Here is a 26,700-nt window from a genome sequence, read left to right as displayed (position 1 = left end):
AAAAAAATTATCTTCATTTAATGTAGTGGGGAAATTGAGACAAAATGGAGTTTGAAAATCATAAGATAAGCTATGATTAGACTAAGATCTTTCCATGATATCTTATTATTTCTAGCCACAGATGTTTCATTATAAAGAATCTTGCAAAATAATATTTATGAGAATCTTTTAAAGTTTAAAATCATTAAAATAAAACAATATTGAAATTGCATCACAGGCATTAAAAATATAAATCACAAAATAAACTATTTGAACTAAAGAAAAGTTTAAAAGCCAATTACTGTTAAACTAACAGAAGCATCAAATATTTGATGACTTTTTATTCAGCTATGGCATTGGTTTTTCTTGTCTATAACTCTATAACCAAGAATCCTTCTTATCAATAAGGAACAATTCACTCAAGGAGTCAGAGTTCCTTACTTTTTTTTTTTCTTTAAAAGAGTGACTTCCTTTCACTGGCCATTCTGAACTCAGGAAACTAAGGCTGTACCAGGTGAAGATTCAAAAAGCAGATAAGCATGATTCTCATGTTCAACTATGATCTCATCCACATAGAACTTCCTTAAGGTCTGTGGGAGTTGGACCAATCTTCTAAACCCTCCCCTGAGCAAACACTCAGCCTCCAAGTTTGATTAGGAAAATAAACCTTGCTCAAATAAAAAAGTTATAGTAATAATCCAGGAGAAATTGTCAGTTTGTCATCCTAAATGTGACATCGACTCTCTAAAAATAGCATCATTATTTAATCTCCATTATTACATGTTCTAATATGGATGTTTAGATCATAACAGCACTCAAATCTCTCTCTCTCTGTGTGTGTGTGTGTGTGTGTTGGGGGTGATGGGGTGACTGCTAGGAGATGCAGCCATACATGGTATTCTGAGTAGGATAATCTAGAATCCAGTTGAAGCCTTTGTATTTACCAGTATTCACTGATGGATTATAATTATAAAAATTATAATTAATAGATTGTGAGAGCTAATGACTCAGAAGCTAAAAACGAACAATGCTAATACCCAATCACTGACTTGAACTATTTTAAGACGCCATGAGTCATGCAAACAAATGGCAGCCTAGAACCTGGTTTTCCCTTGAGTTCATTATGCTTTTCACATTTCAGAGGGTACCACCAGGTTATGGACGTCCACCAGTCAGCAATGAAGAAGGCGGGGTGAGTGCAAGTAAAGCTACATTCCCCATTAGGAATAACAATCCATTAGCCTCGCTTTTTGATTCCTATATAATAAAAAGGTTAAAATTCAACACATGAATTTGTAGCTCAAGTGCCCATGATATAAGAAAAGGAGCCAGTAACAAAAATAAATGTGATATATCATTTCTCCTCTACATGTACTGAACTCTCTCCCTCCCTCTCTGCCTTTCTCCCCCACTCCCTCACTCTCCCTCTCTCTCTCTCCCCCTCCCTCTTACTTTCTTTTATTCTCTGTCTCTCTCTAAGAAGACTAACGTAATAACCTTTGCTCCAGAGTCTTTGGACTCTGGACAGTGATGGAACAACTAAAAAGCAGAGAAGGAAGGAAATGCAACCTAGAAAGTTATCCCCAGAAGGGAATTAAGTAATTATCTAACTCCTTCATTGTACAAATAAATTGAAGCCCAAAGAAGATAAATTACTATTCAATTTCAGCCACTGAGTTAGTGGATAAACTGGACCTAGAGCTCTTCTGACACCCTGTCCAATGGCTTCTTTACCACACCACACTAGAAGAGCCAAATGCATGTCACAGAGTGATACACTGTGAAAATATTCTAGCCCCCTGTGTCATCAGAAAAGTCATTATAGTGATTCTGGCATGGGACTCCACCCCTGGAGCTTACTTCCTTTTTTTCCCTAAATATATATGTCCTCAGTGAAATAGTTCTGGGGGATGAGGGGATGAGAAAGGGAGCAAGGAGGGAGTTAAAATAGTGACACTGGAAATTACTATGTAATGGCATAAGGGGCTTTTAAAAAGGGGTACCTGGCTGGCTCAGTCAGAAGAGCAGGCAACTCTTGATCTCCAGGTCGTGAGTTTGAGCCCCATGTTGGATGTAGAGATTACTTAAACAAACAAACTTTTAAAAACTTTTTTAAAAGTTAAAAAGTTTAAAAAATAAAATAAAAATATCCTTTTGAGATTGAAATTACCAGATAAAAATGATTCAGATAATTGTATGCATCCCAGAAACAGGAACTTTGAATTTTCAAAACAATAGTATGAAAAAATAAAGCAGAATGGCCCAGTTAACATGGGCATGAAAAAGTCTGTTTTTCCTCCTCCTGGGATGTCACTTAGCAGAATATCCTCAAGGTTCATCCATGTTGTCATATATCAAAGTTTCCTTCTTTCTTAAGGGAAATAATAGTATTCCGTGGTGTGTCTTTACCACACTTGCCTTTTCCATTCATCTGTTGATAGACATTTAGGTTCTACTGTGAATAGTGCTGCAAGTAGTAGTTGTGATTTGCAACTGCATAAAGTACAAGGGAGAGGAAATGAGGCTGGATGGAATAGTTGCGGGCCAGATGGTTATAAAAGAATTATTAGCGTGCTGGTGGTGGCGGTGGCGGTGTTATATAATGTATAACATTTGTTAGGTACTTACTAAGTACCAGGCACTGAGCTTTATAGCTGTTATCGCTTTTGACCCTCATGACAACTTATGAGTTAGATATTATTTTATCATCTTGAGTTTACAAATAACTGATGTTATCATAAATTGAGGTTAGCCCAAAGCATACTATTAATACTGATGGAACAGGGATTTTTAACCTATATCTGTGTAGAGCTCCACTCTTTAGACCTGCTTTTTATGTTATGCTATGGGGTTTAGAGTTTATCCTGTAAGGTAGGGCAACTTTAAATAACATTTAAAGAGGAAAGTGACACAAGTTCTGCCAATCCCCACCCCCAAACTCTATTGTTCTGGTGGCAGTGGAGGGACAAGATTAGAGGAAAGTAAGATCACACCCAGAGTATCCAGCAAGAAAACTATTGCAATAGTTCAAGGGTACTACGGATAGAGGAGGAGGGACAGGATGGAAGTTTAGATTTTATAGGACTTGGTTACTAATTGTCTAGGGGAAATAGAGGAGAGTAGAAACCTGGAAAACTGGGTAGATAGTGGTGAATGTTGTTTAGATATAGAATATTGGAGAAGGAAGTTTGGGGGTGATAGGCCCAATTAACATTCAGTTGGAGGTACCTATGAGATCTTTAGTGATGAAGTCTTGCTGCCTCAGCCTCAGGAGAGAGTGTCATGGGCCAGATTTATGGCTTCAGGAGTCACTGGTTTATACCTACATTGAGAACATTGGCCTGCAATAGACTGCTCAAGGCAGGTGTGTAAAATGGGAACAGAAGAATGAGAAGGATAGAAAATGGAATCCTTAAAAAAATAAAAACAAACAAAAAACCCCCTCAGATTTAGGATCCAGGCCTAGGAAGAGAAAACTGAGTGGTAACGTCAGAAAGAGTACCCCAAGAGAGAACCAGAAGGGAGCAGGGTCAAGGAAACCAAGGCGGAATTAACTCTCAAGAAAGAAAGCATAGCTAAGGTTTTAAAAGAAGCATATGGCTAATATCCCTATTACACTAAAAAATTCTGAGCAACACAGATGGTTAAGCGTCTGCCTTCGGCTCAGGTCATGATCCCGGGGTCCTGGGATCAAGTCCCACATCGGGCTCCTGACTCAGCAGGGAGCTGCTTCTTCCTCTCCCTCTGCCTCTCCCACTGCTCATGCTCGCTCACTCTCTCTCTCTGTATCTCTGTGTCTCAAATGAATAAATAAAATCTTTAAAAAAAAAAATTCTGAGCAACAGCACGGTGGGGAACAAAGAGTAATTACTGATTTCCATCTTCTTCCCTACAGAATCCTTACTTTGGATATTTTGGATATCAGGGATTTGGGGGTCATCCTCCTTATTATTCAGAAGAGATGTTTGAACAAGATTTTGAAAAACCCAAAGAAGAAGATCCTCCTAAAACAGAGAGTCCGGCCACTGAGCCCTCGGGTAATTCAACAGGTCCTGAGACTAATTCTACTCAACCAAACGCACCCAATCCTGCAGGGAGTCAGAGCAGAAATGACACCAGCCCAACAGGAAACAGTGGCCATGGCCCAAACACGGCTCAAAACGGGGTTATCTCACCCTCTACCGTTAATGTTTCAGGCCAGGGAGTACCAAGAACTCAAATCACATGGGGACCAAGTCAGCCAAATATTCATGAAAATTATCCAAATCCTAACATCCAAAATTTTCCTGCAGGGAGACAATGGCGTCCCACTGGTACTATCATGGGGCACAGACAGAATGGGCCTTTTTACCGAAATCAACAGGTTCAAAGGGGTCCTCGGTGGAACTCCTTTGCTTTGGAACGCAAACAAGCAGTTCGTCCAGGAAATCCAATTTATCGCAAGGCTTATGCTTCTACTGCAAGAGGGAATTCTCCCAATCATGCAGGAAATCTGGGAAATGTCAGAAGAAAGCCTCAGGGACCAAATAAATACCCTATGGGAACCAATGTTGCTCCTCTGGGTCCCAAACATGGTACTGTTGTCCACAGTGAAAAAATCCAAAATCCAGGAGAGAAACCAGTAGGTCCGAAAGAAAGAATAGTCATTCCTACAAGGGATCCATCTGGCCCCTGGAGAAACTCTCAAGATTATGTAGTTAATAAATCAAATTATAAACTGCCTCATCCTGAGAGTAACATGCTAGTCCCAAATTTTAATTCTATTGATCAACATGAAAACTCTTATTACCCAAGAGGAGATTCCAGAAGAGCCCCAAATTCTGATGGACAAACCCCAAACCAGAATTTGCCCAAAGGGATTATTTTGGAGCCAAGAAGAAACCCATATGAATCAGAAACTAATCAGCCAGAATTAAAGCACAGTGCGTATCAACCTGTATATCCTGAGGAAATTCCTTCCCCTGCAAGAGAACATTTTCCTGCTGGAAGAAATACTTGGAATCACCAAGAAATCTCCCCATCTTTTAAGAAAGATCCTGGGAGACAGGAGGAACACTTACCTCATCCTTCTCATGGCTCTAGGGGAGGTGTTTACTACCCTGACTATAACTCTTATGATCCCAGGGAAAACTCACCATATCTTAGAAGCAATATGTGGGATGAGAGAGACGATTCTCCCAATAATATAGGGCAACCCAAAAATTCGCTGTACCCTATAAATACTCCAGAGCTGAAAGAAACAGTCCCTTATAATGAAGAGGACCCAGTTGATCCAACTGGAGATGAAACTTTCCCAGGACAAAGTAGATGGGGTATGGAGGAGCCAAGCTTTAAAGAAGGTCCAACAGTTAGGCACTATGAAGGCGAGCAATACACCTCAAATCAACCAAAGGAATACCTTCCCTATTCCATAGATAATCCATCAAAACCCAGGGAGGATTTCCCTTATGGTGAATTTTACCCTTGGAACCCAGATGAAAATTTTCCCTCATATAATACAGCCCCTACTGTACCATCACTTGTGGAGAGGGGCTCTTATGCTAATAATGCTGTTGGACAAGAAGAAAGCACTCTGCTTCCTTCTTGGAACTCCTGGGACCACAGGATTCAACCCCAAGGGCAGAAAGAAAGAAGGCCATATTTTAACAGAAATTTCTGGAATCAGCCAACAGCTTTACACAAAGCACCTCCTAGTCCACCACACCAGAAAGAGAACCAGCACTATCCCAGTAATTCCCCAGCTTGGCTTCAGAAAAATCCAACATGGCATGAAGGCGAGAATTTGAATTATGGCATGCAAATTACCAGGTTAAATTCACCAGAGGGAGAACATTTGGCTTTCCCAGACTTAATTCCTCCAAGTTACCCAGCAGGTCGAAAGGAAGCACATGTATTTCACCTAAGCCAGAGAGGCCCTTGCTGTGCTGGTGGCTCCACAGGACACAAGGACAATCCACTTGCTCTCCAGGACTACACTCCATCCTTTGGTCTTGCACCAGGGGAGAATCAAGACACCAGCCCTCTGTACACGGAAGAGAGCCACACTAAACATGTAAGACATACCATCTCCCCTACAAGCAACCTGCCTGACCAAAGAAACAGCTCAGAGAAAAGACTGCCTGGAGAAAGTCAAAACCCAAGTCCTTTCAGAGATGATGTGTCCACTCTGAGAAGGAACACACCATGTTCAATGAAGAATCAACTGAGCCAGAGGGGAATTATGCCCTTTCCTGAAGCCAGTTCCCTTCAATCAAAGAATATGCCTTGTCTCACAAGTGACCTTGGAGGAGATGGGAACAATGTTTTGGAACAAATATTTGAAGGCAACCAGTTCAATGAAAGAACTGTTGATCTTACTCCTGAACAGCTTGTTATCAGTACACCTGATGAAGGCCCTCAGCCAGAAGGAATCCAAAGTGAAGTGCAAGGAAATGAGGGTGAAAGGCAGCAACAAAGACCATCAAGCATCCTACAGTTACCATGCTTTGGCTCCAAAATAGCAAAGTATCACTCCTCCAGCACTGGAACTCCATCTAGCGTTGGAAGGCAAGGCCCATTTGATGAAGATCCAGTTATGCCTACTGAAAGTCCGAACTCATTGTCTAGGTTAGCTACTGGGGCACAGTTTCAGAGTATAAACGTAGACCCACTTAATGCAGATGAACACACTCCATTTGATTCTCTTCAATTAGAGACCAATCCACAGGACCATGTGCAAGACTGCTTACTACTTCAGGCCTAGGGATTATCGCAACCAAACATTCTTTGGGGGAAGGAAAATACCTGATATTCTACAGTGGCTCCCCAACATCCCCCCACCTCACCAGACTCAATTAAGTATCTGACCCTCTTAGTGATCCTTAAGTTTTTCCCCATTCCAGCAATAGGAGTAGTGGCCCAGGTGATGCTGATGAGGTTGAGCCTCTGGGGGTTGCTAGATTCAGTATTGTCACTAATTAACACAGACCTTAAAAAGAATTAGAAAGGCTATGACCTCCATCACCTTGAAACTTGGAAGCCACTTGTCTGGGTTAGTTTCCCTTTGTTTGTTGATTCTTCCTTTTTCTTTCAAAGTTCCATACTTGCAAAATTCTCTGGTTTTGCAAGACAGAAAGGCAGATGAACTTTCCATTTTATGCATGGAGATCTATATATCAGTATAATCCCGATGATTGTACAGTTTTTTCTTGTGTTGGTCTTTGTCAGTTTTTTTTCCTAGCTAATATTCTTTTGACATCTTTTATCTCCTACTACTTCTCTCTTTGCTCTATCATTTCCCTTCTTCCTTCTGTGTTTTCTTTCTGTCCACTATTCTGTATTTAGCTTCCTATTTTTTCTTTCCCATCTTTCCCGCTTTCTGTCACTTTTTACATCCTAGGCTATTATCCATCACTTGTCTTTACCTCTATCTTCTTCGTTATGTCTTCCCCTCTTCCCATTTTCTGTTCTCTCTCCTAATGGATCACTTGTCAATCAATCCTTTTCTTTTCTTCCCTTCAATTTATCTTTTTCCCTGTTACACCATTTTCATATCTTAAGACCACATATCTCTCTTCCTTTTTGTATCTACTCTCCAAATCCTATGCTAGTTTTTTTGACTCAGTCTAACCATCATTGTAGAATATATTTCAGAAATAGTAGACACTGGTACCTACTTTTGTTTTTAATTTTCTCATGGCCTTTACCAGGTAGATACAGCTTAGCCAGAGGAATACATTCAAGAAGTGTGGGGGAAGACAGGCTAGTTACCTAGAGCTAGCAGCCTGGAGACAAGGCTTAGGAATGTGGGGAGGGAAACACTGCCACACAGGGACTGAGCATCCAGAAAAAAAGTGGGACTTGTCACACCCTATCACCAATTCATACTCTGCAGGACCTAGAGAGTACATTTTAGGAAACACTATCCTAATCAAATAAGAGAAACACTCTATGGTCAGTTTTCCTTAACAGTATAATATAAGTGATTCTACCAGCATATGCTACTACCAACATAAAGTCTTATTTTTCATGTCCTGGTAGAATTACTTGCAGACATACTTTCTTTGTATCCTGATTAAATAGTGTAAATTATTTTGTAAAGTAAATGTTTCTGTATTGCCTTGCTAGAATACATCCAGGGGTTTTGTTTTTTTTGTTTGTTTGTTTGTTTTTAATAATGGCGTGTTGGACTACTATCTGTATATTCCTTCCTAGAGGGGAAGAATTCTTGGAATTATCTAGAAAGTTACTTCTAACTCTAAAGAGTTTCTTAGGAGAAAATTTCCTGGGACAGATTTTATAAGAAGATCTCAGAAATTTGAGAATATCTGTGTTGAAAACTTCAAGAGGAAAGGAATCTTGTCCTTTGAGTCTTCTGAATTTCTTGGCAGAGTGTCTTGCACATAGTAGATACCCAATAAATATTTATTGATTGACCAATTTTAAAACGGCTTTCAAAGCTCCCATGAAAATCCTGTGGTGTGCTTTTCCTGTGGGTATACTATACAGGATACTGAATTAGCCATGTCATACTCTGTAGCTTTAGATACTCAGCCACATTTGCAGAACATAGAATCTCAGGGTAGGAAGGGATCTCAGAGGGAGATGATTTAGGCCATCCACTAGTTGCCAAAATCCCCCCACCCGCACTTTTATATTTTAATCACACACTAAAAAGTCATTAACTTTTTCTATACAAAACTGTCTCTTAAGAATTATCCTCATCAAAATAAAACTACATTTTTTTGTTTTGCTTTCTTTCCAGTTGATTTTTAATCTAGATATGAATACTTTCTTTGTAAAATCCGCATTTGCTTCAGTATTTCATAAAACATATGAATCTTATAGTTGTTTTGGCAGATGTATTGACAAATCTTTGTCTATGAGGCACCGTAGTGTAAATTATCATCTAAGACATCCATAATGTAAAATGTAAAAGCACATAGGACAAAAATATCTATTGAATTTGAGATAGTGAAAAACCAAGGGGGTGGGGAATGTTCATGTAGAAAATCCCTCTATCTCATCAGCTCGGGTATCCTTGTACAAACCTGGACACCAGGCCTGAGTTCCCTACAGTAAAGTGATTATTCTGTGTGCCATTGGTAATTTATTAATAAGCTCTAAGGTCAAGGTGCACACGTGAAAATGGAAGACTCTGCGCATGATCCCCTTCTTCTCTAGCACCCACACCCCACCACCATAGCCCCACCTCTACAGCGAGTTCCTATGTCTAGAGGCTGTCACCTGTTGGTTCTAAAATGACTGGATATAGCCTGGTGGTGTCTTTTGTCAACAAGTAAATAGAGAATGAGAAAATAATACCTCAGGATAACAAACAGGGAAGATAATCCAGCAAAACAAACACACACCTGCTTTATAAGCTTTTCTGTCTTGCATCCTGCAATAGATTTCTCCAGAGGGTATTGGCCATAGATCCAGCTGGCTGGGGGAGATCTTACACTTTTTCACGTTAAGTAGGAAGAAAACTAAAATGATGAAATGTGGGGACAGCTACGTCTGAAAACTTGGCCTAGTAGCCATGGTCATGGAGGTTCTTCCTCTGGTTTTCAGATCCCCTGAACATGTTTTACTTTTTACTCCTATCAGAGTCCCAACTTTATACATTTTAAAGAAAATTCATGAGACATGACCTTTGAGTTACTTCTATTGCTTGCATTGGCACATCTCTGCCTTTCCTTAGCCCCCTCTCCTTCAGTCAGGACCCTAAAGACCCTAAAGAAGATCTATCTTGCCCTCCGGAAACCAAACTTCATTTCTAAAAACCAAAAGGGGAACTGGAAATGTTGGACTTAAAATCAACAGCTCTGTCCCTCCTTCACAAAACCTCAAGGATTTCACTGTGACTCAGGCCAACTTCCCAATGAAAACTCAGAAGAACACTACACTTGATGGGAAGTAGGTCCTCACCTCTTCACAACGGAACATAGCTTTTGGTTTTGGCCACCTGTTCTTCCTTGCCTCTGCACCTCACCCCTAACCCAATAATATCAGCCACTGGACCTATTGTCTCACTTTAAATTCATGGCCAATGACACTTAGAAACAAATGTCACCTGGTAACAAACAAAATTCCATGTTGGCAGAGGAAAATGCTTAAAATAGAGAAGGATGCAGCCGAGCTACAATTTGACGTGGACAAAACTGTGAAATTGATGAAGCTGTCCTCGATGCCCCGTCACCTGCTGGGGCAAGGTCCTCTGCGCTCAGAGTGCTCCATTCCACCTGCCTGAGGACCCAGCACTCTCCCTTTCTGTGCTTCATCAGAACTTGGACAGCAATTTCCTCTGAGCTTATCCAAAAAACCGTGCCTCATTGCTTTCTGCACTGCACAAAGCAGGTATTGACTGTGCCTAACTTGGCAAAAAGATTCCTTCCCAAATATTGGCTAAAATGCAGGCCTCCCAGATCAATCAGCACACCCTTAAAGAGTGAATCCAATCATGGCATACTTCCAGAAGGATAACAGGGTAATGGTAGGAAATTTTATTTGGGTAGGCCCTTGTCAGTCCCTTAGCTATAAAACCACGCAGGCAGCTGTCTCTCCAACAGAGGACTCAGGCTCTTTCTGACAGTGTCGCATGCTATACCAGCATTTTGCAAGCTTTAATGTGCACCTGAATCTTGTTACAATGCAGATTTTGATTTCGGCGTCTGGAGTGGGACCTTTGGTTTTGTATTATAAACATGCCCCCAGGTGATGATGAATTAGCCAGTTGGCAGACCAAACTTGGAGTGGCAAAGTGCTAGGCTATTTCCTATAAATAAGGGACAACTGCACACTCACCAGGGTGGGAACAGAAAGTTTTTTTGACCACTGAAAAAACTGAATATTACCAACCTGAAAGGATACGCATAAATAAAGCATGTAATTGGAATAGAGAACACAAAGAGAAAGAGGAGCAGGCCAAGCCTACATTTATGTTATACTTCTTCCTGTCTCTGCATGACTCCTGTATTTCTAGAAAGTTCTACTTCCATTCTATTTCATTAATATCTCCTCCAAGACTACCCCAGCCCCAACATCCCCAGCTTCCCTGAGGGCTCACAGCACATCATCTTTTATATTTAATATTGCTTTTTTCCTGTGTTAGTTCTGCCTACGGAAGGAGAAAGAAAACTCCTAAAAAGTGAGGCCCAGTTTTCATCTTCCTTGCGTATGCCTCATAACACCTGGCACTGTGCTGAGCACAGAATGGATGCTAAATAAACATCGCTTTTTCTTTAAATACATTTTATAAATGAATAGAAATTCAGAATTTCCCAAATTTTAATATAATTGATATAAAATAAAAATTAATAATGATTAATATTTTTCTATTTACAAAATACACACTCACTGTTGAATATTTGGCAACTAATGAAAAGTAAAAGGAAACACATAATCCTACCTTCTAATGTTAATATTTTGTCCTACTTTCTTTCATATGTGTGTATGAGGGACGGGGATCTTAAAGTAATTCTTTTACTAAATATCCTACATTTCCCTCTTCACATTATATAAGAAATTTCTATACAATTAAAAATACTTAATGCTTCATTTTCATTGTCTGAAATATTCAGAAATATACCTATACTATCATTCCCTTTGATGCTAGATGTAAAGTTTCTTATAAATTTTCATTATCATAAATAATGTTGTGATAAATATCTTTATGCCTCTTTGTCCATATTTTTTATTATTTCCTCAGAAGTGGAATTATTGAGGGAAATGATCTAAAAATGTATTTTATTTTCGGGATAACCTCCAAAGCACTGGCTTTGGAGTCTGAGAGTCTTGGATCCAGTTATAGGTTCTCCATATACTATATGAAAATCTTGAGAAGATTATTTCATCTCTTAGTATCTCAGTTTTGTGATTCGTAAAATGAAGACAGTCCTTATTTCATAGGGCAGTTTCGAGCATTAAATGAAAGGTACTAAAATGCATATGCGTTGTAGGTCATAAATCAACCACCAGGGGGCAACGGAGGTTTCGAATGTTAACGCTGTGGTTCCTAAGCAATCCCCAAACAGCCGCACCTGGGAATTTTTGAGACCTGGTATTTCTCCTGATGCATCCCAAAACTACTTAATCAGAATTTCTTGGGGTGGGGTCCAGCAATCTGTTACAATGAGTCCTCCAGGTGAGTCTCATGCAATCACTGATCTAATACATATTTACATTTTTCCTTGATTTGTTGCCTGGGCAAAAAGAAGAGCCAAAAAACAATTAACAAACAAAAACCACAGCAGTTTACAGAAGGTTAGTGAATGCTACAACAGCTGACCTAAGTGATTTACATACATTATGTATATTGGGGTTTTGCATTAAAAAAACTGTAAGATAGTAATTTTTACTCGCATTTTTCAATCTTAGATTCAATGAACTTACCGTTATTGACCTGTCATGCAGTCACTTAGTCTGTATTTCAACCTGGGCCAGGGATTTACCCACTATCCTACACTGCCACCCCAAAGCCAAGACCTGGGAAATATATCAAAGGTTAATTTTCCTATCCCACTGCTTCTAGGTTAGGGAGTCCATGTATGTCTGATTATGAATGTGTATACATTGGTGTATTTATGATGCAGTACTGTAATTATGATTCATTTTGAATATCAAGTTATATAAAACAATTAGAAATGACAATAGTCTTTTTTTTTATTCTTATGTTAATCCCCATACATTACATCATTAGTTTTAGATGTAGTGTTCCATGATTCATTGTTTGTTCATAGCACCCAGTGCTCCATGCAGAATGTGCCCTCCTCAATACCCATCACCAGGCTAACCCATCCTCCCGCCCCCCTCCCCTCTAGAACCCTCAGTTTGTTTTTCAGAGTCCATCGTCTCTCATGGTTCGTCTACCCCTCCGATTTCCCCCCCTTCATTCTTCCCCTCCTGCTACCTTCTTCTTCTTTTTTTTCTTAACATATATTGCATTATTTGTTTCAGAGGTACAGATCTGAGATTCAACAGTCCTGCACAATTCATAGCGCTTACCAGAGCACATACCCTCCCCAGTGTCTATCACCCAGTCACCCCATCCTCCCACCCCCCCACTCCAGCAACCCTCAGTTTGTTTCCTGCGATTAAGAATTCCTCATATCAGTGAGATCATATGATACTTGTCTTTCTCTGTTTGACTTATTTCGCTCAGCATAATACCCTCCAGTTCCATCCACGTCGTTGCAAATGGCAAGATCTTATTCCTTTTGATGGCTGCATAATATTCCATTGTATATATATACACCACATCTTCTTTATCCATTCATCTGTCGATGGACATCTTGGCTCTTTCCACAGTTTGTCTATTGTGGACATTGCTGCTATAAACATCAGGGTGCACGTACCCTTTCGGATCCCTACTTTTGTATCTTTGGGGTAAATACCCAGTAGTGCAATTGCTAGATCATATGGTAGCTCTATTTTCAACTTTTTTTTTTTTTTATTCATGAGAGAGAGAGAGAGAGAGAGGCAGAGGCAGAGAGAGAAGCAGGCTCCCCGCCCAGCAGGGAGCCCAATGCGGGACTCGATCCCAGGACCCCGGGATCATGACCTGAGCTGAAGGCAGATGCTCAACCATCTGAGCCACCCAGGCGCCCCTATTTTCAACTTTTTGAGGAACCTCCATACTGTTTTCCGGAGTGGCTGCACCAGCTTGCATTCCCACCAACAGTGTAGGAGGGTTCCCCTTTCTCCACATCCCCGCCAACATCTGTCGTTTCCTGACTTGTTAATTTTAGCCATTCTGACTGGTGTGAGGTGGTATCTCATTGAGGTTTTGATTTGGATTTCCCTGATGCCGAGCGATATTGAGCACTTTTTCATGTGTCTGTTGGCCAAGAAATGACAATAGTCTTAAAGTGAAAACTAAACACTTGGCTTGGGTCTACCGGCTTCTAAGGGCTTAGTACAAAAAAGCATTACTCCTACTGTTAATTAACATAATTTTTCTCTATTGGTGCTGAATGTGCTCAATTAGGTAAATGGCTAACTTGTCAAGAACTATACAGAAGGAAAAACAGTCTCACCAATAATACCCACTTATGCCTATCTTTTAAAAATATCCATTTAATTCAAACTAAAAAGAAAGGACAAAAAGTACGAAAATAATTGACTTTTTGACAGGTCAATGAATTGGTTGTAAGAAAATGTTATAGAGGGAATAAATGATTGCCAAAGAGCTTCTATTAATATTTGTTAAGACTATAGCAGTGATTCAGTTTTCATTGCCATTTACTAGACAAATGAACCGATCAAATTGTTAATTACCCACTGAGTTGGTTTTCTCATTTACAATATAAAAGTAACACCCAAAGAATTATTGTGAGGATTAAATGAGATGGCATGGGTGAACCGCCTGGCATGTGAAGAATGCTCAATAGCACCATCATTAAATCAGATACCTCATAATTGGTTTTATTAATTTAATTTAGACCCTGCAGGAGCAGAATCCAAGATGAGATTAAAGGTGCAAGAGATTTATTAGGAAAAACACCTGTAAGAGAATATGGGCGGGAGCCCAAGAAGACTGGGAGAACTATCAGATCCTGATGCAGGTCTGGCCCATGTGGAGGAAAGAGGAGAGGAAGGAAGGTTGGGTAGATAACATCTAATGGTGGCGCAGTGCCGAGAAATTTTTAGTGAAGCTGATTGCGGAGTCAAGTCAATCACCCATCAGGGGAGTCCTGTGTCTCCCAGGAATGAGCCTGTCTTGGTATTCTTGCCATACTCGATCATTACTGGCTGAGAGCAGACACTCATGGACCTCTCGCACAAACACAGCAATTCATACTAGAGCCATTAGTCAAATAAGCGTCCTGCAAAGAGCCAAGTGTCTTTTCAGAGCTGCCTCTTCTACACCGATTCCTTTGTGTTCCCCTGCTAAATTATCCAATGATACAAGCAAACGTATGAATGAATGTTAATCTTTCTTCAACAACTCTCATTTAAGAGCCAACAGCTGCTCTGGATTTATACTGAGTGAGTTAATGCTCAATAAAGCCATTAGATTGGTGTCTTAGCACATGGTAAGTGGCCAAATTGTTATTAATACGCTGGGTCTTAGAGTTTAACTGAACTTCTGAAAGAATGAAGACCTACAGAACTGTAAGTTTGCAGTCCTCTTTCAGCTGTCATTTAATGAGGCAATAACCCTGGAATAAGGGTCTTTCTTACAAGAATCTGCAACATGGGAACAAAAACTTTTTTTAATTTAAATCCAATTAATTAACATATAGACATATAGTCTATCATTAGTTTCAGAGGTAGACTTTAAATGATTCATCAGTTGCATAGAACACCCAGTGCTCATCACATCACATGCCCTCCTTAATGCCCATCACCCAGTAACCCCATCTCCCCACACCCCCTCCCATCCAGCAACCCTCAGTTTGTTTCCTTTGGTTAAGAGTCTCTTATGGCAGCAATGTCCACAATAGCCAAAAGTGCTTTCCTTTTTTTTTTTTTTTAAGCTTTTATTCACTTATTTGTCAGAGAGAGCACAAGCAGAGGGAGAAGCAGGCTTCCCGCTGAGCAAGGAGCCTCATGTGGGACTCGATCCCAGGACCCCGGAAGCTTGACCTGAGCCAAAGGCAGGCGCTTAACCAACTGAGCCACCCAGACGTCCCCCCCATGCCCTCTATTGGGTATGCAGAAAAACTAAAGGAAGGATGGGGAAAGAGCAAAGGACCCTCTACAGAAACAGTCTCCACCTAAAATTCCCATCACAGGGGAAAAAAAATCTTTTGTGACTGTATGAGGTGACGGATGTAAAATAAACTTATCGTGATGATCATTTCACAATAGATACATATGCAGTCATTATGCTGTACACTTTAACTTATACAGTGTTATATGTCAATTATAGCTCAATAAAACTGGGGGCAGGGGAGGGCAGCAATGTAGGTTCACAGACCTCTGGGGAACTTTCCTGGTATAATCTGAAACAGCCCCTTGACACAGAGGTCAGGGAGAGACCAAAGAAAGAAGCAGGCCACTCCATGCTGGTAGGTGGCAATTTTAATAATAACAAAGGGAACTTACCTACGAGGCTTGTCTTGGGCAGCAACAGGATGAATGGATCCCCTCACCTGCCCACCAAATCTTATAATCTTATAAAGAGGCCTTAACTGGGCTCAAGCATGTATACCATGCAGGTGTTTTCAACACCACCTCACTATCTCAAGGCAATGTCCTTGGAGCAGGCTCCAGGAGCTAGAAAGGCTAGAGGAACCCACATTCCAAAGACAGGGGAGGGGTAGAGAAAGTTCTAAGTGCCCAGGTCCAGCTCATGGGTCAATCAGTGGTCACATCTTTTTTTTTTTTAAGATTTTATTTATTTATTTGACCGAGAGAGACACAGCGAGAGAGGGAACATAAGCGGGGGGAGCGGGAGAGGGAGAAGCAGGCTTCCCGCTGAGCAGGGAGCCCCATGCGGGGCTTAATCCTAGGACCCTGGGATCATGACCTGAGCCGAAGGCAGATGCTTAACGACTAAGCCTCCCAGGTGCCCCTTTTTCTTTTTTTAAGATTTTATTTATTTATTTGACAGAGAGCACAAGTAGGCAGAGGGGCAGGCAGAGGGAGAGGAAGAAGCAGGCTCCCCACTGAGTGGGGGGAGCCCAATGCTGGGCTCGATTCCAGGACCCCAATATCATGACCTGAGCCAAAGGCAGCCGCTTAACTGAGCCACCCAGGCGCCACTGGCCACATTTTTTTTGATCACGTTCCCCAACAGGAAGTCCCCCATAAATTCTCACAACACTTTGGACCCTATTTGTTTGCCTGTATGAGATTCTGTCAAATGATTGTCATTATTTATGCATATGTCTTGTCTCCTCAAGTAAGCTGTATTCATGTTCGTTCATTCTGCAAATATGTATTGAGCATCCCAATGTGCCAGGCACTATTCTGGGTGCTAGGGATACATCACTGAGCAAAATAAAAATGCCCGCCCTTGTGGACCTTATACTCTAGTGGGGGAGAGAAACCATAAAATGATAAATAAGTAAATTGTATAGTCCACTAGAGGGTGATAAGTACATGGGGAGAAATAAACCAGGATAAGGAGAGTTTGCAGTTTTTAAAAACAGGGTGAGCTTCATGAGAAGATAACTGAGCAGATGTCTGGGGAGTGAGTGGTGATGACTGTTTTGAGGGCACTTATTACAGCTTAATCACCAAAAAATGTAGCATAGTTCCTTGCATGTGATAAATATTTAATAAATGTTGACTGATTAGATAAAATTCAAAAACTTGGCCAAAACCACACACTAGATTAGTCAAGAATGATGTGTCTTTAGTGCATCAACTATGATTCCTACTGAAGCATGAGAGTGTCCCAGCTTTATCCCCCCAAAAACAACAACAACAACAACAACAAAAAACACTGAATAATCAGTATGAACACGGTGGAAATTATGAAAAATTACTGTTACCATTTAAAAAAAAAAGAAAACAGAACAATGCCTCTTCAGGAAACTGACTTTTACTAATCAGCCTCCCGTTATTTTAAATCCAGAGTCAACATTTACTTTCCACAGAACCCTTGGATATGTCTGTCAGGTGGCCTTGGCTTTCTGCCATAAGAAGTTTTATGTGCCGTGATAAACATTATACTTGTCAAGAGGGACCTTGCCTTTTAATTTAATTTTAGATTTAAATGACAAAGCTACTTTAAATATGTGCATGTACAAATTCAGTGATTAATGCATAATTATACCATACTTACAAACTGCTCATCAGTAATAAATTATATTTTACCTCACATGCAACAAAGTTAACACTAGTAAACTTTTCAATAAATTATTTCACACAGGTATATGCTTATGAATCTATTTAATTGTTCAAGCTGTGCTAGAGAATACATATTTTGGATACATATTTCATTAGACTCAGTTACAACATAGATGATTTCCAATGGGAATTTCTTACACTAGCCTGATTATCAAAAAAAAAAAAGTCTGTATCATCTGCCACCAAATCTGTGCTATGTCAAAATATATTTTTCAATTATGCATTTAATTATGTCACTTTTAGCTCATTGGTTTCATAAAGGGAGATCCCATTTTGAATTATTTTTGCAAATATTTCCAAAACATGTTTTCTAATTATAATTTTTCTAGGGAAGACATGTAATTGACCTATGTTTACATATAAATTTTCTCTGCACGTGATACTTTTAAAAAGAGAATAGTGTGGAAGGTGCAAAAGCTCTGGCTCTCCAAGGCAAGGCCAAAAAAAACAAAAAGTGAAATTTAATTATGTCTTCTGATTTTTACTCTTTGAATTTTATTTTCTCCTCTTGTCTATTTTTAAATGCTAGAAATTGTATTTTTAAGGTCATATACCCCTTTGGGCAAGGATTATGAGAGATTTCAACACTTAGAGTGAGAACATACAGTTGAAAAGCAATTTCAGTAAAAATAATAATGTTACTATTTCTGTTTGGGGGGTAGTTTTATATTAACAAAAAAAAATCACGGTTTCAATATCATTGGTAGTAAATATATTAACTTCTGGATCAAAATGAAGAGCCTTTCAAGAAAAGTAGCTGTGCAGTCAGCAATGACTTAAATTAGTCAGGGTAGCAGGAATCCGGGGTCAAGGCTGTTTCCACCATTTTGGTCTGACCACCATATGTAAATGGGACCCAATTTGTGTAGCACTTGTTTCTGTCGTAGGTGTAACAGGTCTCACTGTCTTCATCACAGAGATTGCTCTGGGAGGCGATAACTACTTGATTATCCAGCTCCACTTCCACAGGATCACATTTTTTACAGCTGAAAAATAAATATATTCATTTGACAATCCCCATCAAATGTTGTCTCGGAATCTGAGTGACTATTCGTTTCTATCCAAAATTAGCTGGCTCTTGCTCATGACTCCTTTCAGACCTCAGCTACTCTACAACAATAATTAATGGGAGTTTTCAACCTTTAATATATAAAAATTAGTTGAAAGTAAACAATATAATTAATGATATGATAATATGATGTTTTGTCTATACCATACAGCAAATTCTACTCTTCTTAGGTTTGTTCCCACCCGTATACTGGATTAAACAAGTTCTTTATAGTGACAAGGAAGGCAGACTATTTTTAAGAAAAAGAAATTGGGGGCGCCTGGGTGGCTCGGTCGTTGAGCGTCTGCCTTCGGCTCAGGTCATGATCCCAGGGTCCTGGGATCAAGTCCCGTATCGGGCTCCCTGCTCCTCGGGAAGCCTGCTTCTCCCTCTCCCACTCCCCCTGCTTGTGTTCCCTCTCTCGCTCTCTCTCTCAAATAAATAAATAAATAAAATCTTTAAAAAAAATTGTTTGATGTTGGAGTCCATAGCTTCCAAAGAGACACCTGCATGTTAATATGTCTGAAATCCAATTACTTAACTATTAAGACAAATTGGCCCTTCTGTACTACTGGCAATAATTTCTTATTTAGAATGAATTTATAACTAACTTTTATCTGTGATAAAGTTTTATAAATTTATGATATCTAATAATTAACATAGAAGTTAATGTATTCAAAAGCTCAAATTACATTGGTAAATGTTTACACCCCATATTTTCAGAAACATTCTTACTAACAAATTTGAAGTTATTAAATTCCATATCTATATTAGCATGAAGGAAAATCTCTTACAGGTCAGACAAATGGTACACAAATTTGGTTCTCACTGGTGAGGTGGGATCAGAGATATTCTCCCGGTTGTTCAGAGGAACACTAAACAAAAGAAAGAAATCAAAATAATGAAACGAACAGATATTGCTTTTTTTATAATAGGTATATTGCTGGGACAGTATTTACTATTTCATCGGGAATTTAGTACATTTAGCACTCCATAGCACTCTAAAACCACTCTATAGTAACACTATTACTCCGATTTCACGGTAATTTGCCATATTTTAAACATTTCCCATTCCAAATAAGCCTCACAGAAACAACTCTGTCAATGATCACTGCTTACCTGGCAAATCCCTGCTTTTCCTTTAAAAATCAGCTCAAGTTTTCCCCTCTTTATGATGATCCATTCTCACTCCTGAACAAATTCCTTTCTCTTTCGTCCCACTGAAGTTCACATATCTTTATTATAACAAATGCCATATCACAGTCGCTTGTCTACAGAGAAGTTGCTTCCCCAGACTACATAAGTTCTTTGAGGCAAAACCATTTATGTATTCTCAGTGCCTTTCTAGATATGTGTCATGTAGGATATGTTCAATATTTGTGGAATAAATGGACAGATATTATTATTCATATTTTTGGAATGCAGAAATTATAAACCAGAGATCTCAATGACTTACCCAAGTTCACACAACTAAGTAGTAAAACTGTAACTGGACTCCAGACCTCTTGATTTGGTGATGTTCCATGAAAAAGTAGGTAACACTTATCAACTAGTTGAGATGATGTCATTAATTTTTACATTTTTCATAAATGTCATCATTTCTCCTCACCAAATGACACAAAGGAAAACATGAGGATGGATTTAGCAGCACTATCTACATAGATATCAAGCCAAAACCTTAGATACCATTCCTGAGTGCCGCCTCTCTGTAACGACCAATATCTAATCCATCTCACAGTTCAGTTGATTCTGATTCTTTGCAATCTGTGCACTTGGTTTAAGACACTGCCTTTTCTCTCCTAGATTGTAGCAATACCCTCCTTTAGTCTTGACCCCTCCAATGTATTAGTCACATTATTGCCAAAATGGCCTCTAAAATACAAGCCTAATGTTCTTCTCTGCTTAAAACCTACAGTGTCTCCACCCAGAAAACAGAGCATGCTTACGATGGCATAGAAGGCCCTTCATGATATGCCTGCACCTCTCCAGCCCCATCTCTCCCCGTGCGACCCTCTTTACATGCTAGCTGGAAACAAGTGCTTGCAATCCCACAAACTTACTATGCTTTTTCTCATCTCCAAGTCTTAACAATAACAAAAACAGCGAGTTCTAACATTTACAAAGTACTTCTAGCATGTCTGGTACCATGGGAAGCATGTTATGTGATGATTTCATACAATCTGCACAGCACCCATTTCCTTTTCCTGGAATGATCTGCCTCACCTACCGACCCTGTCATTCCCCACACACACTTACCTGGGTCACTCCTGCTAGCTGCCACTTGCACCACTTAACTCCAAACACCCCTGGCTGACTCCCACTGCCACTCTCCCTTCACCCTCCAGGATTGGACCGGGTGCCCCTCCTTAATGCTCCTATAACATCTTGTGCTGATTCCTGTCACAGCATTTACAATACTGTATTGTAATTGCCTTTTAAATTGTTTGAAGTTCCCTACTAGACTGTAAATTATTTGATGGCATGGACTGTGCTTTATATAAATTTTTGTATCACCAGCTCTAATCCTCAGTGGCATTCAGTAGCTCTCAATAAATGTTTGCCAAATGAATGAATGATTGAATGAATGGATCTATTCTTTATTAGATTGTAAAGGCTCTAGTAATATCAGGAAAAGCTTTAAATAATGAGAAAGATAATACACATGTATGAGTATCTACTGTGGGTTTTCAAACACTGTCCTAGATGCTTTTGTTCATTAGCATATTTAATTTTCGTCCATTTAGCATATTTAATCCTCATATAAAGTCTATGCATATATACACATACATAGATAATTATCTATAGAAACAGGTTCATGTAAGTGCTACACATCAAAAAGAGGAGTAGAGGGGCGTCTGGGTGGCTCAGTTGGTTAAGTGACCAACTCTTGATTTCCACTCAGGTCATGATTCTATGTTTGTGAGATAGAACCCCGCATCGGACTCCATGCTGGGTATGGAGCCTGCTTAAGATTCTCTCTCTCCCTCTCTCTCTGCCCCTCTCCCCACACTACTCTCTCTCTCTCTTAAAAAAAAAAAAAGAGTAGAGACATAGGTATTACAGTCAATACGCTCAAACAATGGCTAATAAATGAAAGTATCTCTGCTTACAACATGAAAAAAAAAAGAAAGAAATTTAAAGTGCCACATACATAATTCTGATGTTTCTCTCCACAATGTCTTCATTAGGATCTTCGGGAGAAGGGATGATCCTGGAAGTAATCCGGGCACACTGACACTTGTTGTCAACAAGAACAGTCCTTCCATCTTCATCTTGGGCTTGAAAGATAAAACATATTAAGAAGAGAGGGGGAGAAAGGTCTGTTTCTATACTTTTATTTATCTTTTTTCCAGTAGAAAAACTAAGTTTTATGGTTGATCAGTTTCAGCTTTCTCCAATTTTGTCCTTTTCCCTAATCTAAAATGCTAAGTGGAATCTCACAGCATTGTGAAGGAAATCCAAATGCACTCCAAACAAATTGTTTTCTTTTTTCCTTGGCCCAGTCTGTGGGAACCCAGGCTAAAAGAATTCTAGTTTTCATCTAATGCTTTTAATAGAGGCACAACTCTCTGAATAATGTAGCCTTGTAAAAAATCAGTGGCAAATGACAAAATGATAGAGAAAACAAAAATCTAGACTAGATGTCTCTCAGACCAAAGTAATTATTCAAAAGTAAACAAAAAATGACATTAGACTTTGTAAGTCCCAGTTGAAGTGTCACATCCTTCCTGAACTCCCATTTATACAGTTTTTTTCATCTGTAGGTTGGATTAGAGTTATAAACAGGCACATTTTCCCCAAGATAACCCTACTTTGTGAGACTTTTAAGTATTCTCTACTATAATTTTCCTAAACTTAATTATATTCTTCTTTTTCATAATAACAATCAGGTTATCATGGCATAATGGTTCAGTCAAATAAAATAATAAGTGCTATATTTATTACTATTTCTTATAAGAATTATTTTAAAAGATATGGCATATATACATGTAAAGTGCTATGAATTTACAAAAACAATTTAGAAAATATTGTGAGGTACAAGCTCTATTTAATATAATATGCTGTTTACAGAAAAAAAATAAGTGAATGGATACACAGATGACCATTAAAGCCTTAACTCTGAGTATCAATATTTATTGTCTAATCTGAATATTGGACAAAGAGGTCTGGTAAGTGTTGCAAGGAATAAACAAAGAAAATTTCTTATTATCTGGACTTAGATCAGTTAACAGGCATTTGAAGAATCAATAACAACTTTATTTAATAGTGCTAATTAAACAATAGTAATAATGTTTGATATATTTTTGTTTTGTTTTTAAATTAAACTTTTTTAGATCACATGCACTCATAATAAATACTAGAGAGAGAACCCATGTACATTTTACCTGGTTTCTTCCAGTGGTAACATCCTGCAAAACTATAGTACAATTTCCCAATCAGAATACTGAATTTGATAGAATTTACCAATGTTAGCTTTTACTCAATGTAGGATACTTAAAACAAACAAAAAAACTTATAACCCACTACCATAAAATTAACCCATTAAATATGTTTTTTATTTCTATAATTTTAACTAAATGGCCTTTAAAATATCACCCCATCAAACCTCAACTTAAAAAAAAAATTTAGCACATTAATTCAAGTTACAAAGGTTAAATGATCAGGATAGATATAATTGTAACTGTAAGTCTAATTATTTCAGAGGTGTCCCAAAGCAGAGAGGACCTAATTGCAGTATTTCAGTCTTGATGATAATTGTCATTACAAAAACATTTAAGACCATTGTTTTGTACTTCTAATTGTTGGACATACTTTACAATGCATTATTATGGAATTATTCATAACTTCTTAATACATCTTCTGATAAAATTCTGTATAGTATTGGAGAAGAAACATTATGAAATCAAGATAATAACATAATTCTTCTTAACATTTTGAAAAGAATAAGATGACTTAAATGGTGTCCTCTTCCCTACTCCTATATTCATGACTCTTAAATGTTTTTCTTTTTTTATTTTTTAATTTAAATTCAATTAATTAACATATAGCATATTACTAGTTTCGAGATAGAGTTTAGTGATTCATCAGTTTCATATAACACCCAGTGTTCATTACATCAAGTGCCCTCCTTTTGGTCCATCACCCAGTTACCCCACCTTGCCACCCACCTCCCCTCCAGCAGCCTTTAGTTTGTTTCCTATAGTTAAGAGTCTCTTATAGTTTGTCTCCCTCTTTGATTTTGTCTTATTTTATTAAATGTTTTTCTCAAAATATAGAAAAGTTCTATATTTTATTTATAGTATATAATTTATTTTCTTACCAGAAACCAATGAAAAAACTATTAATTTTTATTACTATTTATTATTATATATAAATATTATTATATATAAATATTATTATATATAAATATTATTATTATATAAAAATAAAACTAATATATCTACCAGGAAATGTACAAATACAGTCAATTCACCAAGACTTAAAAGATTCTAACATTCTTACTTACAGGCAATATTTTTCCAAATAAACCTGTTATAGATTGTGCCTGAGACATAGCAGGTGCTCAATAAATATTTGTTAAATTTAATTCAGTTCAAACAAATGAGAAAATACACTTAACAACACATACTAGATATGAACATAATGAGTTTACTAAAAGGTGATTCTCCAATACAGGCAGAATAGGAAAGAAATTAGGAGCAGGGGCTATAGGGTCAGATGGCCTGGGTTCTACGTGTATGCTGTGTGACTGTAGGTAAGTTATTTCACCTCTCTAAATCTCAGTGGACTCAACTATATGTTAGAAATGTTAATAGTACCTATCCTCAAATGGTTACTATGAGAATTAAATGGAATAGTATATGTAAAACAGTTAGCATAATGCGTGGAAAATAGTATGTATTCAATAAATGATAGATCTTTTATATACGTTTTACATATACGTTTATAGGTATGTATAAACATTTATTTATATACATAAATACATAAATATATACATAAATACACATACTGTACATGTTTTAATACTAATATTTTTGTGTGTAAATATTATTAGAAATTCATTATTTCTAACGCTAAAGTAGTATAAAAATATATGTAAAATGACTATTCTTAATTACATCATACCCTGTTCTGAAATAAGAATAAGCTCAGTAAGTGTTAGAAACAATCAGGCCAAATTATATAACTTCTAACTCATTACCCTTCTAGATGAAAATTATTACATCTATATTCAGAATGTATTCCATTTTCTACAGTAGTTTGAAAGGTTAGTAAACAAAATAACCAAAGTTATACCATCAAGTCATAGGCAACCTGTGTAACATTAAACATTGTTAAAGTGTCATAATAAATCTGTAGGCTCAGATCCAGGGAGGTTGTTAGAACTATTATTAGTCTCTCTGGGGAAGTAAAATCTCAATGCATTCCATATTGTAGTTATAGTAATTATTACTTCATTTCTCCAGAATATTCATTTAAGATACTCAAGGAGAAGATTACTGATTTTCAAGATTCAAAATGAATATTTATATAAGTATAGCTATCAATACTTATCCAGAAATATATATTGTCTTATTCTCTAAGTTATAGTAGGCAAACAAATAAGAGAAAAAAAGAATAAAAAGAATTACAATGAGTCTTCTCTGCTTAAAGATCACTGCCCATATAAAGATTAAGGCATGTTAGAAAAAGTAGCCAGCTAGCTAGCTAACCAAAGCACAAACATAAATGTTTAAATCTGAAGAGCAGATCTGTGTTATATTTTTCCTTTTATGTGGGTTAGTTTTCAAAATACCACATACCTGTCACAAAAACAGCCTCAACAAAAATGGCTAGGACTCCCCAGAAAAGCAAATGGTTCTTCATCTTGACTTCACTTCGAGAAACTGAAGTTAAAGTCAGGGTTAAGGTGTGTGATCTATAAGGAGTGTGCAAATGATGGTGCTTCTGCTTTCTTAAAATAACACTCCAGGCAGCTAACAAACTAAAAACAATCACAACTGCGGTTGGAGTCAGAAATTTAAATGCTGCACTGGACAGAGATGTATGTCTCAGATTTCCGTATTTTCTTCCAAAGTATCCCCCCAAAAGCCATGCTTTAATGCAGTAACTCTTTATTTTACATGTTTCATTAAACATGAAGATTAATAATAACTTCAAGTCAGGAGTACATTAAGAATGTTTAAATAGGGGTTCTCAAATTTATTTCCTAGATAATAAAGTTTTCAAATAAAATATGTGACATTTGTTATGCCTAGAACAGTAAATGAAGGGAAGAGAAGGAGGAGAAAATAATTAAAGCCTTTCAAGGTCCCAATTGTACCTTATGTCAACTTTTTCTGTTAGTCCTTAATTAACCAAATTACCAGATTTAAATATACATATTCTACATGACATACATAATATATACATAATCTGATTGCTTTCAGTTATTTTATAAACTCAAACATGAAATTGGAATTTGAAACAGATGGATACTAGATGTATCAGTTGCCATGGTTTAATTTGATAGCATTAAGGCAGACCTTGTGTTTGGTAATCTAGTAACAGCTTTTGGAATTATAAACCCATGAATGATTTTCATTTGAGATGCCTCTACAGAAAACTGAATCCCTGCAGTATTTCTTGTAAGTTTTTGTCATTAATTAGTGTCAAAAAGCAAACAAACAAACAAGTAAATAAAACCCTGAGCTTTTGGACAGGGCATCACCCTACCCTCTGCCCCAACATGTTAGAATTTCCTATCTCTTAGGCAGGGTTGGTTCCAAGATCATGTTGTTTATATATATATATATATATATAAAACACCAAATATGTTACTTTTGGTTCTCAGTTCTCTAATTTTTAAGGGTCTCCTAGAATTTTGAAAGGCACTAAAGAAATGCTTCAGG

At 37.9% G+C, this 26,700-nt stretch overlaps 2 protein-coding genes across 2 annotated transcripts; one reads left to right on the top strand and one right to left on the bottom strand.

Moving 5' to 3' along the window:
• Positions 1-3,925: 3,925 nt before the first annotated feature.
• On the top strand, positions 3,926-7,022 carry ENAM (enamelin). The gene has a single exon (XM_035004399.1). The coding sequence runs from the start codon at positions 3,941-3,943 to the stop codon at positions 6,719-6,721; it is 2,781 nt and encodes a 926-aa protein (XP_034860290.1). The 5' UTR covers positions 3,926-3,940; the 3' UTR covers positions 6,722-7,022.
• Positions 7,023-17,780: 10,758 nt separating this feature from the next.
• On the bottom strand, positions 17,781-25,775 carry JCHAIN (joining chain of multimeric IgA and IgM). The gene is made up of 4 exons (XM_035004858.1): positions 25,612-25,775; positions 21,960-22,086; positions 19,603-19,683; positions 17,781-18,746 (listed from the first exon to the last, which is right to left on the bottom strand). Exons 1-4 carry the CDS (start codon positions 25,673-25,675, stop codon positions 18,542-18,544), a joined length of 477 nt encoding a protein of 158 aa, XP_034860749.1. The 5' UTR covers positions 25,676-25,775; the 3' UTR covers positions 17,781-18,541.
• Between the last annotated feature and the right edge of the window lie 925 nt (positions 25,776-26,700).

This window comes from Mirounga leonina, unplaced genomic scaffold (assembly GCF_011800145.1).
Source record: "Mirounga leonina isolate KUSES-001 unplaced genomic scaffold, KU_Mleo_1.0 Mir_129, whole genome shotgun sequence".
Classification (NCBI taxonomy): Eukaryota; Metazoa; Chordata; class Mammalia; order Carnivora; family Phocidae; genus Mirounga; species Mirounga leonina.
The sequence above is the reverse complement of the archived record's forward strand: the minus strand, read 5'-3'. Positions and strand labels throughout refer to the sequence as shown.